The sequence below is a fragment of the Rhinoderma darwinii genome, chromosome 4 (genome assembly GCF_050947455.1).
Source record: "Rhinoderma darwinii isolate aRhiDar2 chromosome 4, aRhiDar2.hap1, whole genome shotgun sequence".
Classification (NCBI taxonomy): Eukaryota; Metazoa; Chordata; class Amphibia; order Anura; family Rhinodermatidae; genus Rhinoderma; species Rhinoderma darwinii.
Genome location: NC_134690.1, coordinates 85,172,690 through 85,191,234, shown reverse-complemented (window position 1 = coordinate 85,191,234; position 18,545 = coordinate 85,172,690). Strand labels below are relative to the sequence as shown.

The window sequence follows — 18,545 nt, the reverse complement described above, 5'->3', positions numbered from 1 at the left end:
TATATGTAAGCTGTGCGGAGTACATCAGGGTATATGTAAGCTGGGCGGAGTACATCAGGGTATATGTAAGCTGTGCGGAGTACATCAGGGTATATGTAAGCTGTGAGGAGTACATCAGGGTATATGTAAGTTGGGCGAGGTACATCAGGGTATATGTAAGCTGTGCAGAGTACATCAGGGTATATGTAAGCTGTGCGGAGTACATCAGGGTATATGTAAGCTGGGCGGAGTACATTAGGGTATATGTGAGCTGTGCGGAGTGCATCAGGGTATAATAAGAGGGTATAATAATGTGGTAAATAAATAATAATCCGCAGATATGGGGCCAGTGTCACACTGATAAATGGTACCCAATCTTATCCGCTTTTGGAACACTCTGCACCATATTCTGAGAGACAGAACGTTTTTATTTTTTCTCCACCGGAGCTGTGTGAGGGCTTATTTGTTGTGGGACAATCTGTAATTTTCATTGGTACCATTTTGGGGTACATGTGATTTTTTTTATCACTTTTTATTCCATTTTTTGACAAGCAACGTGACCAAAAACTATCATTTCTGACAATGTTTTTTTATTCTTTTTTTTTTTATGCCGTTCACCGTTGGCTATAAATTGCAATTTTACTTTATGCTGCGGGTCGGTTCGATTACGGCGATACCATATGTGTATACTTTTTTTTATGTTTTGCAGCGTTTGCACAATAAAATCACTTTTTTATAAAATAATAAATTTTTTGTGTCACCATATTCTGAGAGCCATAACTTTTTTATTTTTTAGACAAAAAAGCTGTGTAAGGGCTTGTTTTTTCGGGACGAGTTGTAGTTTTTATTGCCACTATTTTGCGGTACATGTGACTTTTTGACCACTTTTTATTCTACTGTATATTTTGGGAGGGGTGGTGACCAAATAATAGTGATTCTGGCAATGTTTTTTACTTATTTTTTTGGTGGTGTTCACCGTGTGGCAAAAATAATATTATAGTTTTATAGTTTGGGTTGTTACGAATGCGGTGATATCAAATATGTGTACTTTTTTTTAAAGTTGTTATTTTTTTCCTATAATAAAAGTCTTATTATAGTAAAAAAACACTTTGTTTTTGTAATTTATAACTTTTACTTTTACACTTTTATAGAATATTTTTATTAACTTTTTTAAACTTTTTTTATTGTCCCACTAGGGGACTTGAAGACTTGCAGCTCTGATTGCTGCTAGAATACATTACACTACCTACATAGTGTAATGTATTCTAACTGTCAGTTTGACACTGACAGTGACGTAATAGAAGCCTATCAGAACTAACCGGAGGCTGGTCCTTATAGGCTTACGTACATGGCAGACCTGGAGGCTATTGTCTGGTCTCCGGTTGCCATGCCAACCATCGGCAGCCCCCTGAATTTGCATTACAAACCTCCTAAATACGGCGATCACAATCAGTCACCGCATCTAAGGGGTTAATTGCCGAAATAAGTGGTGATGGGCTGCTGATCGGCAAGTGGGAGTGCAGGGCAGACACCCTGCACAGTTAACCGCCCTTGCAGTGTAGCGCCGCGCAGCGGTTACCTGTTAAATTCCAGACGTAACTGCACGTCAAGGTGCGCAAACTAACTTCTCACCTTGACGTGCAGTTACGTCAAGTTGCAGGAAGGGGTTAAAGGATAACTTAGGTATTTGGTTGGAATTTTTGGGCAAATTCAATGGCCATTGTTGCTGGCAGAAAGAATATCAAGATTCAGATTCCCTTTGTTTCTTTACGGATGCAGCAGGGAGTATTGGCTATGGGGCATATTGGAGTGGTAGTTAGTACGCAGAGGTTTGGCTGGACTCTTGGTTGATGAATAAGGTTAACAAGAATATAGTATTACTTGAACTTTTCCCTGTAGTTGTTGCAATTATAATTTGGGGGCATGAATTCAGAAATAAAAGAATTTGTTTGCGTACTGACAACAAGGGAGTTGTCTTTGCTATAAATACGTTATCATCAAAATGTGATCTTACCACTAAATTATTAAGACATTTGGTACTATGTTGTTTATCTTTTCATACATGTTGAAGGCAAATTATGTTGAGGGCAGTGTTAATTTAGCCAATTCTCTGTCTCGTTGTCAGTGGCGGAGATTTCGGGAGCTGGCTTTGGAGGCACAGAAGGAAGGGATCTCTTGTCCAGCTCATTTATGGGACTTGATTTGGGATTAATATCATCTAACACAAAAAATTATTTAGCACCAAGAACATGGGCTGATTACTCGCTGCATGGAGGGACTGGGTTTTCTTTTGTACAAATCTTGACGTTGATTATTTGCATAATGATATTAGTTTGGTTTTGTTGTTTATTCTTAAATTAATTTAGAGCTTTTTGCGTTTTACAATTCAAAAATTTTGTCAGGAATCAAATTTTTTATGAAATTAATGGGAATACAGCCGGTAATCAATTATTTTCCAGTCAAGCAGTTGTTAAAAGGTTATCGGAAGAAATGTTCTTGTTTAGATGATAGGAGACCTATTTCCGTTGAGCTTTTAGGTAAATTATGGTTTGTTTTAGTTCAAGTTTGTGTTGATAGCTTTGATTTATGCTTGTTTCGCACAGCGTTTGTGGTTGCCTTTTTTTGCGGAGTTGAGAATAGGTGAATTGATATCTATTAATGAGATAGTTAGTTCTGGTTTGGATTTTACTGATGTTATGTTGAGAGTTTCTTTTGTATTTATTTTCTTCAGAAAGTCAAAAACAGATCTGGTCAAGGTTTCTGGATAAATTTAAATACTTTTGTAGGTTCCGAAATTTGCCCCGTTTTTAATGTTCAAGAATGGTTGAAAATAGAACTCCAGTTGAGGGTGCCTTTTTGTTGCATAGAAACATGTCACATTTAACTAAGTTCCAATTGATTTACATTTTCAAGACGTTCTTAGTTTTATTCGATTTAGGAAATTATAGATTTTCATCTCACTCTTTTAGAATAGGTGCTGCCACTGAGGCAGCTGGATTAGGTTTAGATGATGCAATAATTAAACGCATAGGTAGATGGGAATCTAATAGATTTAGACTCTATGTTAGGCCTGATTTGTTGATTATGGATTAATTATTATTTTCTTTAACCCCTTCAGGACTGAGCCTGTTCTGGCCTTGTGGACGCAGCCGATTTTTTCAAATCTGACATGTGTCACTTTATGTTGTAATAACTTGGGAATGCTTTTACCTATCAAAGCGATTCTGAGATTGTTTTCTCATGAAATACTGTACTTTATGTTAGTGGAAAAATTTGATCAATAAGTTCAGTGTTTGTTTGTGAAAAACACCTTAATTTAGAGAAAATGTGCATTTTTCTAAATTTAGATGTATCTGCTTCTAAAACAGATAGCAAAACCACACAAAATAGTTACTAATTAACATTTCCCATATGTCTAATTAATGTTGGTCGTTTTTTGAACATCCTTTTTTTTTTCAAGGACGTTACAAGGCTTAGAACTTTAACAGTAATTTCTCACATTTTCAAGAAAATTTCCAAAACCTATCTTTATAGGGACCAGTTCAGTTCTGAAGTGCCTTAGAGTGCCTTATATATTAGAAACCCCCACAAGTCACCCAATTTTAAAAACTGCACCCCTTAAAGTTTTCAAAACAGCATTTTGAAAGTTTCTTAACCCTTTAGGTGTTTCACAGGAATTAAAGCAAGGTAGAGGGGAAATTTACAAATTTCTTTTTTTTGTCAGAAAATCCATTTTAATCCATTTTTTTCCTGTAACACAGAAGGTTTTACCAGAGGAACGCCACACCAGCAGTGACTAGCAAGGAGGGAGGTTGTGTGTTTGAGAGCTGCTGTGTGTGTGTGTTGAGTGGACCACACACGAGATCCAGGTAGTTTCCTTTCTTTCACCAGCCCAGGTTCCTATCACCTGCCTGGGCTAAGGAAGCTTCCCTGAAGGAGGCTCCATTCATACATGGAGCCTCAGACCTCTACCCCCTGGAGCATGCAGGCGGGGGGTAGAGGGTCTTCCCAACCTGCTGGGAACGTGCAGCCAGCATCAGGGGTGAGAAGGTCATCCCGGAAAGATCTGTGCGGCCCCCCCTGATGCTGGGGCTCTGGAAGGAGCCAGGAGGAGAGACATGGAGGATCATCCAGGTGGAGGACCAGAAGGCCCAGCAAGGCAAGACACCCGACCTGAGGACCAGAGCACGGTAGAGGAATGGGGGCTACTGCGGTCGGGAGAGTCGGTGGAAACCTTCAGCTCCCGCATAGCTGCCCGGCTGGAAGAATACCGGGACCTCGGTAAGTCCCTGCAGCGGCTGCGGGAAGATCTGGCGGTCGCCAGGGGACGAGCCGCGAAAACGTCAGGCGCCAAGAGGTCCCGGTATAATCTACAGGTAAAGGAAATCCTGGAAGAAATTAAGATGGTGGAGGAGAGGAGGATGGAGATTGTGGTCGGTGGGGGAGCCTTCGGGGAGAAATTGGAGAATGATGAAAGGTTTTCCCTGATGGCGTCCCCCACGCAAAGTAATGAAATCCCCTGCAAAAGGGGAGTAAAAGCATTTGCTGCTAAAAGTGCAGAGGCAGTGGAGGCCGCAAAAATGGAGGCCGCAAAAATGGAGGCCGCAAAAATGGAGGCCGCAAAATTGGAGGCCGCAAAATTGGAGGCCGATGAAATGGACGAAAGTGTGGAGAGGACGCCAACCCGGGAGGAGATGGAGACGGGCTCGGAGGACCCCTGGGAAGGCAGTAACGGAGGGGCAAGTGGGGAACTTTCCTGCAGCCAAGGTGTGCAAGACATTGAATCGGGCAGTGGGCACCCCCCGGGGTTGCTCACGCAAATACGGCTGCAGGAGTCCCCAGTGTCCCTCCAGAACTTTACTTTTGGAGCTGAGTTGCCACCGGAGGAGGACAAAGTGCAGAAGAAGAAGTTATGGAAGTTAAGGCGGAAGAAAACAAAGGCGAAGACAGGTGGGGTATCCTATAAATATTCCTACCTGTCTTCCTTGCGTTCCGGACCGGGTGAGAGCTCGGTTCGGGATGCAAACCCCGCAAATCCCCCAGCTCCGGCCTCTGCAGTGGGGTCGTGGCGGGTATGTGGGCAGAAAGATATGGTGCTGGTTTTGAGCAATGTGGCCAAGATGGCGCCAGACGCCGTCTCCTGTAAAGGAGGTGGTGTCGATGGCCACGTGGTGCTAGGGGGCGTGTCCCCGTGTCTGGCGGATGGGGAACCTCAGAAGCCGGCCTCTGGCACAAGCCGGAGACCGGGGGACGGGGGGAACCGGAAACCGGATGTGGCGCCGGAAAACCGGAAGTACGCTGGTCATGTGACTCGGCCGGCGGACGCACCAAATAGTGTTGTGGCAGCGAGTTGTGGCGGTAGAAGAGGCTCCGGCACTGCTGGCCACCCCCCGGCGGGAGGGGGGGGGGTGGTTTGGTGCCGGGAGCGGCTCTAGCTGTGCCTGCGGCCCCTCCATCTGCATCGCCGCAAGGCGGTGGGAGGGGTTTAGCGGGCACGGGGGGTGACGGCACCCCTCATCCCGAACATTGCATTGGTGGCGCAGCAGAAATGGAGGTCGGTGAAGCGGAGGGTGCTGAGGGATTGCCGCCTGAGATATCCGGCTGCGCCCCAGAAGTAGCGGCACCTGATGATGTGGAGACCCCAAAAACGACAAAAACATAAAAAGCCTATGGACAAAAGGAAGAACTCCGTAACCAGCCTGGCCGGTATGAAAGTTGTGGAGAGGAATGTAAGTGGAAATGTAAATATTGATGGTAATGTTAGTAGTGTTAGTAATATTGTTGGTGGTGGTAATGTTGTGGATATTAATGTTATGGATGTTAATGTGGGTTGTAATATTGTGGGGGGAGTGTCAACCAGTGGCGGGCTGGTTGCTCCTTCTGCCAGAGCGCCCGGCAGGTCTTATGCGGGCGTTGTGGTGGGGGGACCGTCGGCCCACCCATCCTCATCTTCTGGGCCCGGGGATGGCAGTTTGCAACAGCGCCTCCTAGAAGCCTTAAGGGAGGGGAAGCAGACAATAACAGTAGGGGGAGTGCAGAAGGACCTATCCTTTTGGATAAATAGGTATGGTCTGGATGCCTTCCGAGAGAGACGGGGAGATCAGTGGTCGCTCCCAACAACCGGGCCGGCCGTGGCCAGGAGGAATGTGGTCCGTCTCCGGTGGCGTGGCAATGATGCGTGCCCTCCTCGTAAGAGGGTGGTGGAGCTGCTGCTGGAGATGGGCTTCAAGGCGAGTGACATCTACGCCTTGATACATCCTCATGGTACGGCTGAGTTTGACATCAGCTTTGTTCAGCCGGGGGGCCTTGAGGTCTTCTGGGGGAACTATGAGCTGGTGAAAAGCGAGCCCGGCTGGCGAGGGTTTGCTGCGCAAGCAATCTCTCGCCAGAATGGTCTCAGGAAAGTGACCGTTCTTACCCGTAACGAGTCGCTTTCCTGTGTGGACATCATGACCTGATTGGGAAGATACGGTGAGGTAGCAGAGATGCCACGGAAGAACTGCGATGAGTTTGGCATCTGGTCGGGAGCCTGGACGGTTATGGTTAAACTTAAGCGTCTGGGGCAGACGGTGTCCCACATACCATCATCTTCTTTCTTGGGAAGAGATCGAATCCTTGTCTTCTACCAGGGGCAGCCGAAGCTGTGTCACCAGTGTGGCGACCCCTCACACTTGAGCGCAAGCTGCACTGTGCAGAAGTGCGCTCATTGTGGAGGGGTAGGCCATCTGGCTGCATCGTGTGAGCAGATTAGGTGTAACCTGTGTGGTGACCTAGGTCACCCTTTCAGTCGGTGTCCGCGCTCAGTCGTCAATGTCTGTTCCAACCCTATGGAGAATGTAAGGAGGGAGGTCTCCGTGGTCGAGGGGGTGGACAGAGACGATAGAGCCCAAGAGCAAAGGACGAACGCCAGGAGGGGACCCCCTTCTCGTCAGAGAAGGGCAGAAAAACGCAGAAGGGAACGAGAGCTGAGGAGGACCCAGGAAACTGGGGACTCCTCTGGCTCGGACCTGGATGCCCCCCAGGATACTGATGCTCTTGGGGAGGCCGTACTGGACGAGGAGATAAGGAGGATAGAGAGAGAGCAGAGGGCTGAGGACTCCCAGTCCTCCCACTATGAAAGTGTGGAAGAGGAAGGGAGGTCACAGCCTAAAACAAAACAGGGGACACCGGGTAACATCAAAACAGGGCTAAAAACATCTGGCCCTGCCCCGGCCAAGGAAGGCAAAACCTGCACCCCCCTGGTGTGCTCCCCCAACCGATACCGCGTTCTCATGGATATTCCAGACCCCCAGGCCGGGGGGGGGGGAGAGCACGGTAGGGAGTCTAGGAGTCGTTGAGCCTCCTCTTCTGCGGGGGCCACTGTCCCCGGGGGAGTGGGTCGGCCTGGACCCAGGAGATGAGAATGGGAGGGGGGTGGTGGAGGTTATGGACTCCTCAACAACAAAAAAAAGAGGTAAAGAGGGTGAGGGGTACTCCTCAGAGGAGAAAGCAAGGGGTGGGAAGAAGAAAACCGTCTAACTCAATCATTTATGATGGCGGCACCCACTCCGTTGACGCTGGCATCGATTAACGTTGCCAGCATTAAGTCGAATATGGCTAGATTTGCAGCCTTTGATTTTCTCGGCCGGGTTGAAGCTGACATTTTGTTTTTGCAGGAGACCAGACTGTCACTTTTGGCAGAGGTCGTGAAAGCTAGGAGGGAGTGGCGACGTGGGCCCTCCTACTGGTCTCTTGCGGCTGAGCCATATAGCGGGGTGGCGGTACTTTTTACCGCACCGGTCACATGCCGGCGGATGATCGAGTTAGAAATGGGGCGGTGCTTGATCTTAGATGTTCTCATGAGGGGACAAGAACTAAGACTCATTAACATCTACGGTCCCCAGACAAAGTGGGACCGGAAAAGTCTCTTCATGAGGATTAAGCCCTTCCTTTTTACAGGCCGACAAGTCATTTTTGGAGGGGACTTTAACACTGTCGTTAGGCCCCAAGAAAGAGGAGGTTCCAGAAAGGTACTGGCCTATGATAGTGTCGAGTTGAATAGAATAGCTAGTGATGCTCGCCTGGAGGACATCCACATTCGGTATACCCCAGGCCACTCGGGGTTCACCTATCATAGTGGTAGTCGTAGGTCCAGGATAGACAGGTTTTTTTTAAAGGAGGACGCCATCTCTTCGGCAGTGTCCGTCGTTGAGGTGGAGTTCTCCGATCACTGTATGATTATGTTTTCTTTGAATGTTGCAGAGTCCCTCCAGATGGGAAGAGGTATATGGAGGCTGAATTCTACTCTCCTGGAAGAAGCAGAGATAAGACAGGCCTTCGAGGATTTTCTTCAGAGCCAGGTACCTTTATTGGATCTAGGTGGTACTAAGTCTGAGTGGTGGGAGGTGTTCAAAGAACGGGTGGCTGAGTTTTTCCGTCAGATCTCGTGCCTCAGGTCTATGAGCAGGTATCGCCTGTATCAAGACATGAGGAGGAAACTCGAACATCTAGTCTCAACCGGAGGTAGCCGTGAGGAAATCTCCGTGGTGAAAGCTCTGCTCAAAAGATGCCAATATGATAGGCACACGTCTTTGGTTCTTGAACGGGATTTCGGGAGGTACCGCTCGCCCGACCCTTACAAGAACTGCAAGATGTCAGTGAGTCGTAAGGTGGTGACAGGACTGGTAGATAGTACAGGCTCCCTGATGAGATCCAAATCAGGGATCCTGGAGGTCATCAGATCCTTTTATTCGCAGCTTTTGGGTGAGCAGGATCTAAACCGAGACGAAATGTCGGCTTTCCTGGCTGAAACCATCCCTGAGCCAGGAGCAGACCCCTCGCTTGGTGTTTTGACAGAGTCGATCAAGGAAGAGGAAGTGATGCTGGTGATTAATGGGTTGGCCATCAAAAAGTCGCCAGGCCCAGATGGCTTAACATCTGAGTTTTATAAGGCTTTTAAGGGAACCTTAGTTCCTCTCCTCGGGCGCTCTGCCAAAGTCAATGGGCAAGTCGGCCTTGATCATTCTGTCAAAGGGTAAGAATTCGACCCGTATTGAGAACTGGCGTCCCATAGCGCTCCTCAATACGGACAGAAAGGTTCTCGCAAAAGTACTGTTTAATCGGCTGGTGAAGTTTGCACCCCAGCTCCTTTCGTCGGCCCAGCATTGCTCTGTTCCAGGCCGCAGCACCTTTAGTGCTGTCCTCAGTGTCAGAGAGGCAGTGGAGCAGGGACATTCTGGCCGATGGGAGGAGTACATGCTGTCCTTGGATCAGGTCAAAGCTTTTGACCGGGTGAATCACAAGTACCTTTGGTCAGTCCTTCTGAGGTATGGCCTACCGGGTGAGTTTGTTAATTGGCTCCAGACCCTATACGCTGGGGCTGAGTCTTTTGCACTGGTGAACGGTTGGACTGGAACCCCCTTTAAGGTTGGGTCTGGTGTCCGCCAGGGTTGTCCCTTAAGCCCCTTGCTGTATGCTTTCGCGATCGACCCCTTTCTTAGGCGGCTCGATCGTGGGCCATTGGCGGGGGTGGGGATGGACTTGGAGGGGCTGGAAGCCACTCAGGGGGTGGTTGCGTACGCGGATGACATCACTATCTTTGTCTCCTCGAGAGGGGAGGCAGAGTGGGTGATGTCAGAAGTTGAGCGCTACTCACGGACATCTGGGTCCAGGATCAACCGGGACAAGTGTGAAAGTCTCTGGCTGGGCGGGGGGGATCCCAGTTTTGATCTCCCGGACACCCTCCCAGAGCCCAAAGGGTCTGCTAAAATCTTAGGTGTTGAATTTGGCCCGGGTGATTACCCCATGAAAAACTGGGAAGGTAGGCTATCAATAGCTGCCCAGAAGGTTGACCAATGGAAGGGATGGTCTTTGTCCCTTAGGGAAAGGGTTCACCTGGCCAAGGCTTACCTGATGCCCATGTTGCTTTACCTTGGCAGCGTGTGCATGTTGCCAGAACCTCTCTGGACTCGGGTCTATAGCCTGTTCTTCCAACTGTTATGGGGAAACAGGCTTAACCTAATCAAGAGGGAGGTTACTTACCTACCGAGGAAACTAGGTGGGTTAGGTATGGTTAACCCAGTGGTGTTTCTAGTAAACACCTTCATTAAAATTAATTTGGCAATCCTCTTTGAAAGAGAAAGGGCTCCTCTGTGGATATCCTCCTGCAGGGGATGGTTTCGGCCTTTCTTCCAGGAATGGGAGACAGGAGGCCAAGCGAAAGACCTGCGTGCACCCCATGGGCACCTCCCGGCTTATGCCGCCCCGGTTCTGAAGGTTGTTCGTCGGTGGGGTCTGGAGGCGAGGGAGATCAAGACCATGTTGAGAAAATTTCTTGACAGAAAGGTCTTGTTGACCTGCTTCCAGAAGCCCCTGGCGCTCAGGGACTGCCCAAGTAGCGACCTCGGGGTGGGATTCAAACTTTTAAACTCTGTGAGGATTCCCCAGAAGTTTTGGGATCTGGCTTGGCGCTGCTTCCATGGGAGGCTGTATGTAAGGGGCAATCTGAAGTTCAGAAACTCCGATGAAAGAGGTTGTCCTCGGGAGGAGTGCGATGACACGCTGGAAAGCATGGACCATTTCTTGCTTCAGTGTCCCTTCAATGCAGAGGTTTACAAATGGGTGGGTGCCTCCATCGGTTGGCCCGGTCTGACCAACCTCTCCTACGCTGGTTGGGCCTATGGGGCATTCGGAGACCTGGGTGGAAGGGATCATTGCACTTCTTTTTTAGTTAGTTTAGTGATCAGGTATTTCACGTGGAACGCACAGTGTTTAGTATCGACTCAGTGTGAAATCCTCCTGGAGGACGAGGTGTGTAGGAATATCATGGGTGACCTGGTGAAGGTCCGGTCTCTGGAGGTTGAGAAACTGGGTGCATCCAAGGCCTCTCGACTTTGGAGGGGCTTTAATTTTAGGGTGCCCTAGGTGGAACCAACCTTCAGGGGGAGGGGAGGGGGTGCCCCTGGGTATTAGACTGGAGGTGGGGGTCTACACCTGGCCATGACACCGGGAAATATCGATAGGGACAGAATGAGAGACAGCAGGAGGGACCGATTAGTTTATAAAGTAATAAGGGATAGAGATAGGGCAAGCAGGATAGGTTTAGCGATAGGGACCGGGGTGGTGGTTGGGGGTGGCTTTGGCCTCTGGGCTGGTGCTCTAGGGGGGCTTTCCTCTCTCTCTCCTCTGGTGATGGGCTGAGTAAGCACAAGTAGGTTTTTGTTTTGAGCTTTTTGGAGACAGAAAAAGGGCTTACAAGCAGCCAAACTTAGGTTTTCGGGTTTATGTATACAGTATGATATTTTGTTATAGTTATGTGTCGGTATGATTATATGGTGTATAGGTGTATGCATGGGTTTGTGTGAATGTTTAGGTAAGATGGGCAGTAGATAGGTGGGGTGGGGGGCCTGGGGGTGTGCCCAGCCCGATTCTGGACTACGTGGACGTGAGGAGGACATGAGATGTGGGATCGGGCTGGGTGGGTGATGTGTTGGGTGGTGGGGGCCAGCATCTGAACTTTACGGACATGGAAGGACATGAGGCGTGATGCTGGTTGGGGGAGGTGATGGGTGGTGATGGATAAGTTAGTGTGTACAGGGTTAGGTATGAATGTGGATAAGTTAATAAAATAAAATAAAAAAATGTAAAAAAATATATTAAAAAAAAAAAAAAATGTAAACAAAAATTAGAAAAAAAAAAAACAATTTGAAAAAATCATTAAAAAAAAATAAAAATATTTTGGCTTTGTTTTGAATTTTTTGTGTTTTGTTCTTTTCTTTTCATTTACATGGTGCACTGAAGTAAGTGCACCATGTGATGGTAACTTTTATTTTCAGAGTTTATTATTATTATTATTTTGTTTATATTATTATTATGATTATTATTTATTTTGTTTTATATATGTGGTAATTTTTTTAGGGGGCCATTGGTTGGCACATGGTTTTTAAGAGTATGTTCTATAAAAAAATAAAATAAAATAAGTATGTTGTATATAATGTTATAGTTATGTTTTCTTGGGGTTAGGGGGTATAGGTGTGTGTATGAATGAGTATGGGATTATAGTTATGTATGCATGGGGATTTATGTAAAAAGGGCCAGGCTGGGTAAAACGTGATGCACAGAAATGTACATAAGTTTTGTTTTGTTTGTTTTGTATGTACCTTTTATTTTGTAATGTTTTATATTTTTCTATTAAAAGAGTACCAGAGAAACACAACTCAATATTTATTGCCCAGATTTTGCAGTTTTTAGAAATATCACACATGTGGCCCTAGTGCAGTAATGGACTGAAACACAGGCCTCACAAGCAAAGAAGCACCTAGAGGATTTTGGGGCCTCCTTTTTATTAGAATATATTTTAGGCACCATGTCAGGTTTGAAGAGCTCGTGTGGGGCCAAAATAGTGGAAAGACCCCCAAAAAAGACAACATTTGGCAAACTCCACCCTCAAGGAATTTATCAAGTGTTATAGAGCATTTTAACCCCAAAGGTTTTTTGCTGAATTTAGCGGAATTCGTCCGTAAAAATGAAATTTTTTTCCAATACAACTTAGAAATGATCCATTTTTACAAGGAATAAAGAAGAAAAAGCACCCCAGGATTCGTAAAGCAATTTCTCCTGATTACGGCAATACCCCATATTTGGTAATAAACGGCTGTTTGGACACACGGCGGGGCTCAGAAGGGAAAGAGCGCCATTTGGCTTTTGGAGCTCAAGTTTACTGGATTGTTTTTCGGGTGTCATGTCGCATTTGCAAAGCCCCTGCGGGACCAAATCAGTGGACACCCCCCAGAAGTGACCCCATTTGGGAAACTACAGCCCTAAAAAGAATTTATCTAGGGGCATAGTGAGCATTTTGATCCCATAGGTTTTTTTGCTGAATTTATTGTAAAAACTTCTATTGTGCTTTATTCTCTTTTTTTTCCGGCGTTCATCGTGCGCTATAAATGACATATTTTATTTATTCCGTGGGTCGATGTGATTACGGCGATACATATTTATATAGGTTTTCTATTTTTTACGGTGTTTGCACGATAAACTCACGGTTTTAAAATACATATTTAGTTTTTGTGTCGCCATATTCTAAGAGCCATAACGTTTTTCATTTTCCATCAAGAAAGTTGTGTGAGGGCTTGTTTTTTTTTCGGAACAAACTGTCGTTTTTATTGGTACCATTTTTGAGTACATGCGACTTTTTGATCCCTATTTATTCAATTTTTTGGGAGCTGAAGTGACTATATTGGTATCGTTTTTTAATTATTTTTTTATGCCGGTTACCGTGCGGGATAAATTACATTATATTTTTATAGTTCAGGCCGTTATGTATAGTTTATTTTTATTTTTATTTTTTTTTCTAATAATAAAGGACTTTATAAAGGGAAAAAGGGCGATTTTTAATTTTATTATATTGAAATGTTACATTTTTACACTTTTACATTTTTTTTGAACTTTTTTTGTACTTTTTTTTTTTTTTAGTCCCACTAGGGACTTGAAGATCCAATTGTTGGATCGTTGTTATAATGCCCTGCATTACTTATGTATTGCAGGGTATTATACCTGTCAGATTCACACTGACAGGGGGCATATTAGGTCCTGCCTTCCATAGATGGCACGCCAGAAACCTTTGTTAGGCTTCCGGTTGCCATAGCAACAATAAGACCCCCGCAAACGAGTAGCGGGGTGCCGATATTGTTGTAACAACTTAAATGCGGTAGTCGCTATTGACTGCTGCATTTAAGGGGTTAATCGGTTCCGATCATCGCTGTGATCCGACCCGATGTTTTCCCCCAGTACTAAGGCTGCTAGTAGCAGCCTGTACTGGGAGATGCCGGGTTGCGGGGAGCACCTGTGTGCTCTGTTAGGAGCACATGTAGATTAACGGGCTGCAGGCACAAGGACCAGTGCTGCACCCCGTTAATCTACGTGGGGTGGTCGGGAAGTGGTTAAGTAAAAAGTTAATGGTCTGGATAGTTGGCCACTTTTTTATCTTTTAGGCTCAGAAGAGAGCAGCCAAACAACGTTATTCCGAAGACCTATCATATGATCTAAATGTTTTTAATATTTTTTGGTGGCGTATAAGGGTAATGCAGTGGAAAAGAATTATGGCTGAATTGAAGAAACTGAATTAGTCTTGGCCATGTCTGGACGTGTTAATAATTCATAGCGGTGGGAATGACATTGAAAAAGTCAAGACATTAGATTTACTATGGGAGATGAGAAGGGATTTCGTTTTGATAAAATGCATGTTTCCCAGTTCTGTTCTAATTTTTTCTGAACTGGCTCCTAGATTAGTCTGGTCAGGCAATGTATGTTCATTTATGGAGAAAATAAGGAAGAGGGTTAATAGAGCAAAGGAAAAATTCCTACCCTCTAAGTGGATTTTCATATCATATAGACATATTGATTTGGAGGGTTTTAGCTCTGGCCTTTATAGATCAGATGGTGTGCATCCATCTGAGGTTGACATTTTCAATCTCGGATTGCAAAATATTTTTGAAAAATAGCTGCGATCTTTTGGGGGGCCATGGCTTGTGGAGTTTAGTCTCCAAGCTAATGCTGTGGGGACTTGGTACAATATTTTTATGATGATTAAGTAATGAATTTTTAATAATTTTATGGTTATGTTGTATTTAATTATTTCTTTTTTGGTAACCCTTAATAAACATCGCGCCCTATATTTTCCAAATTTAAGATTGTCTCGTGTTCATTATTTACGTTATTGTTTTTTCTATGTTGGGGTTTGTGTTATCATATCGGGGCCCCCCAAAGCAATTAGCTTGGCGGACACATGGTAACACAACCCCACATAAATTGTAATTTAACCCCTTAACGACCGGCGTATAGAGTTTTTACATCGGCCGTTTGGGGTAGTTCTTCTGAAGCACCGCCTTTTCACGTCGGCACTTCAGAAGAAGTTTTCCCGCATCGTGTGGGCTGCTGCTGAAGCCCGAGCTGTTGCTAACTTTGGTGCAGTGGTCTCCGATCATATTTAACCCCTCAGATGCGGCGCTCAATAGCGTGCTCCGCATCTGAGGGATTTTAGAGGGAGGGAGCTCCCTCTCTCACTCCACTGGCAACCCGCGTGCATCGCGGGGTGCCAGTGGTTTCTATAGCAGCCTGGAGGCCTAACAAAGGCCCCCAGGTCTGCCTTTAGTGATTGCCTGTTAGGCCATGCCAGGCCTACTGTGTAATAGTAGGAAAACATAAAAAAAACTGTTATCAATTTGGTATCTCAGCAATTGTAACGACCCGCTGAATAAAGTTATTATGTTATTTTTCCACACGGTAAAAGGCGTAAAATTAAGACGCAAAGAAAATGGCGAAATTTCTTTTTTTGCCAGTACCCCCCTAAAAAAGTTAATCAATATATTATTTGTACCCCAAAATAGCGCTACTATAAAATACAACTTGTCCCACAAACAAAAAGTCCTTATACAGCTATGTTAACGGAAAAATGAAAGTTATAGCTCTTTGAATGCGACGATGGAAAAACCTAAAAAAAAAATTGCTTGGTTATTAAGGTTTAAATCATCTTTGGTATTAAGGGGTTAAAAGTACTTTGTTTTTGTTTTGATTTCTCCCCCTCCCCTTTTGAATCGTACTGTATTGGTGGGGGAGCGCACTGTGCCTGAATTGATACTGTATTTGGGGGCACTGTGGCTAAATGATCATGTATTGTGGGGGCTGTGGCTGGATGATCCTGTATGGGGGCTCTGGATGGATGTTAGTGTATTGGGGCACTGTGTCGGGATGCCAGTGTATTGGGGCACTTTTGCTGAATTATAATCTATTGGGATTACTGAGGCTGGATGCTAGTGTTTTGTTGGCACTGTGTCTGAGTTCTACTATATTGGCGACACTGTGGCTGAATGCTACAATATTATGCATTCTTAGGATTTAGTACTCATACACCATTCCAAAAAATGTATTATCTACTGAGATGTAAGAGTAAATAATAATGACGTTTCATGAATAATATTTTATGGGTATGTTAGAGATGCTGCTCCTCTTTGCACTGGTTGGTGAGGGAGTACTCTGCAGCCTGTGGCCCTCCAGATGCTGTCAAACTACTAACGCCAGAACATCCTGGCAGAACTTCTATTACTCCACATGTTCTGGGACTATCACTCCCAGCATGTCCTGGCCAGTAGTAGTTTTAACGCATCTGGTGAGCCACAGGCTGCAGAGTACTATAGCCGTCATCATTTCCATGCTTCAAACTATTATCTTATATCTTAATTTTCCATGTACTTAAAGAGAACCTTTCACCTGCCAATACAGGTTGCCAATGTGCAGCGGAGTGCAGCATGTAATAGGCAGGGCTGCACAAACACTGTCTCACTTTACATTTTTTTCCTATCTTCCTCCGTTATTTACATATCGGGGCCGTTATATTCGGCGCCCGATATGTAAATAAGCCCCTGAACTGTCAATGGGGCATTTCTATTTAACTAAATGGCAAGGGGGCGTCATCTCTTCGCTCTGACACTGTCCAATCAGCTACGGACAGTGTCAGGGCGGCTTGCGCTGTGTTCCCTCCCTCGAGAACACACACAGACTGAGAGAGAGCGCTCTCAGCAGAACCACCAGTCTGTTTTTGTTCTCGCTGGAGGGAACACAGCGCAAGCCACCCTGACACTGTCCGTAGCTGATTGGGACTAACAACTCAAGGATGTTTCTCAGTTATATACATTTCTGGAAAAGAGCGGGGTGACATTCAATATGGATTCCATCACAGCTAATACAAATGTTGTCACTCAGCTGAGACTCAGGTTGTGTCACTGCTAACTCAAGGACTGTTATTCAGTGTAGGACTCCTTGGGTCTACCAGAGGAAATGATTTTGAAGGCTCATCCTCCATCTACAGAACATATAAGCGTCCACTTTTAATTGCATCATATAATTTGCTAATATTATTGCACAAACAGGAAATATTATCAATAAAGTCTAATAGGTTTTGTGTGAATCTACCCGTAAGAAATAGGATTGGCTCCTAAGTCAGCTCAAAATTGGGTTCTCCTCTGCTGGACCTTTGCGGCCCATTATTGTGTCAAAGCTTGGACCCAATGGCAAGTCGGACCCTGCCAATATTTACTAGTGAATGTTTGATTTTAGGGGTAAAGGCTCTTTAAAGGAGTGTTATCACTTCAGCAAATAATGTTATTCTTTGTACAATGAAAATGTACACAATTTTCCAATATATATTTTTTAATAATTTCTCAGTTTTCACAATCTCATTCAGTAGGAACATTTATTGTTTACTGCCAGTGGATAAAAATCTGTCCTGGTTATGTGATGGACACATAGGTGCTGGGCTCATTAGAAGATAACTGTACGGCAAGCAGCGATCTTGAATTGAGAAACAGATAGAATGAAAAGCCTTTGCTTCTTAAATAATGACTGTCTAGCAAGTGATGTAGGAGTAATAAGAGAAGATGTCAAAGATTTGACACCGGTCCGGGCCAATCACCTGCATGCATAATGGTAACATATACATTTTTATGAATTCAAATGCTGTTAGTATATACTAGTATATACTGTACACATAACACTAGGGCTATATGGTGACTTTGGATGCGACACCGGTCACACAGCCAAAGATCGCTATATCGCCCCCTGCTTGCATTGCAGGAAATAAAAGTCAAAATGTGGCCACATTACCTGCGAAGCACGCAGATCTATGGCCGCGCAAACTGTGCCATGACCAAAGTCGATGTGTAGCTCTAGCCTAGATGTTACATGGCTTATTCTAGGTGCAAACTTATCTGGCTGTGAAGATTTTCTGTGGCTAATTTCACCTCAAGTAAAATACAGCAGCTATGCATGGTGTGCATGGTCATTCACTTTAACACATTCAATAATGTTTAGGTTATGCTGGATCCCATACAAAAACCCATAAATATACCCTGGCCAGATCTCTCCTCCAATAACCAAACACTCACCTGGTTCGCCTCTTTCTCCTTTCACTCCTTCCTTCCCTTCTTTGCCATCCCTTCCCGGTAGTCCATTGTGTCCAGGATATCCCGGTGCTCCCCCCATCCAGTTTGCACAAGGATTTCGTTGGGGTTGTGTTGGGTCATCTTCAGCCAAGATGCACAGAGGCACCAGTATAAGCAAAGTGTACACTGAATGTAGAACCAGCATTGTCCTGATTCAGGGTCTCTAGAATTAAAATGATTTCTAATGCAATAAGATATCATGACAAACAGTTCATACATCGCTATGTAAAAAAAAAATCATCTTTATGTTAAAATCATGCCAAGCCTTTACATAAAATACAAATAATACAAGTCTAGTGCTATGCAAAAGTCTTACCCAGAGGAAAGTTAGTGGCCAGTGATCTGTCTCCCGTGCAGCTGCCTACAAACATATGACACTGTCAATTAAAACTCAGTCCAGCATTGCTGCAGATGGAGATTATTTAAAGGTCAGAATTTGGATCAGAAATTCCTTGCTCCTATTGGGAGCTCTAGTCATGATACTATGATATATAGTAGAGGAATTGATAGGACGTGAAGACCGAATTATAACTTGATGTATATTTGATATCTAATATTAATATTTATGTAATATTTCATATCTCACACATT

The 18,545-nt window shown here is 44.9% G+C and overlaps 1 protein-coding gene across 1 annotated transcript in view; it reads right to left on the bottom strand.

Moving 5' to 3' along the window:
* The window catches only part of ADIPOQ (adiponectin, C1Q and collagen domain containing), a 35,314-nt gene extending 16,990 nt beyond the window's left edge, over nt 1–18,324 (bottom strand). The window contains exons 1-2 of the mRNA XM_075863944.1: nt 18,271–18,324; nt 17,898–18,117 (exon numbers count right to left, since the gene is read on the bottom strand). Of these exons, the coding sequence (XP_075720059.1) occupies nt 17,898–18,099 (202 nt within the window). The 5' untranslated portion in view covers nt 18,100–18,117; nt 18,271–18,324. The remainder of the gene's footprint in view (nt 1–17,897; nt 18,118–18,270) is intronic.
* Nucleotides 18,325–18,545: the final 221 nt, after the last annotated feature.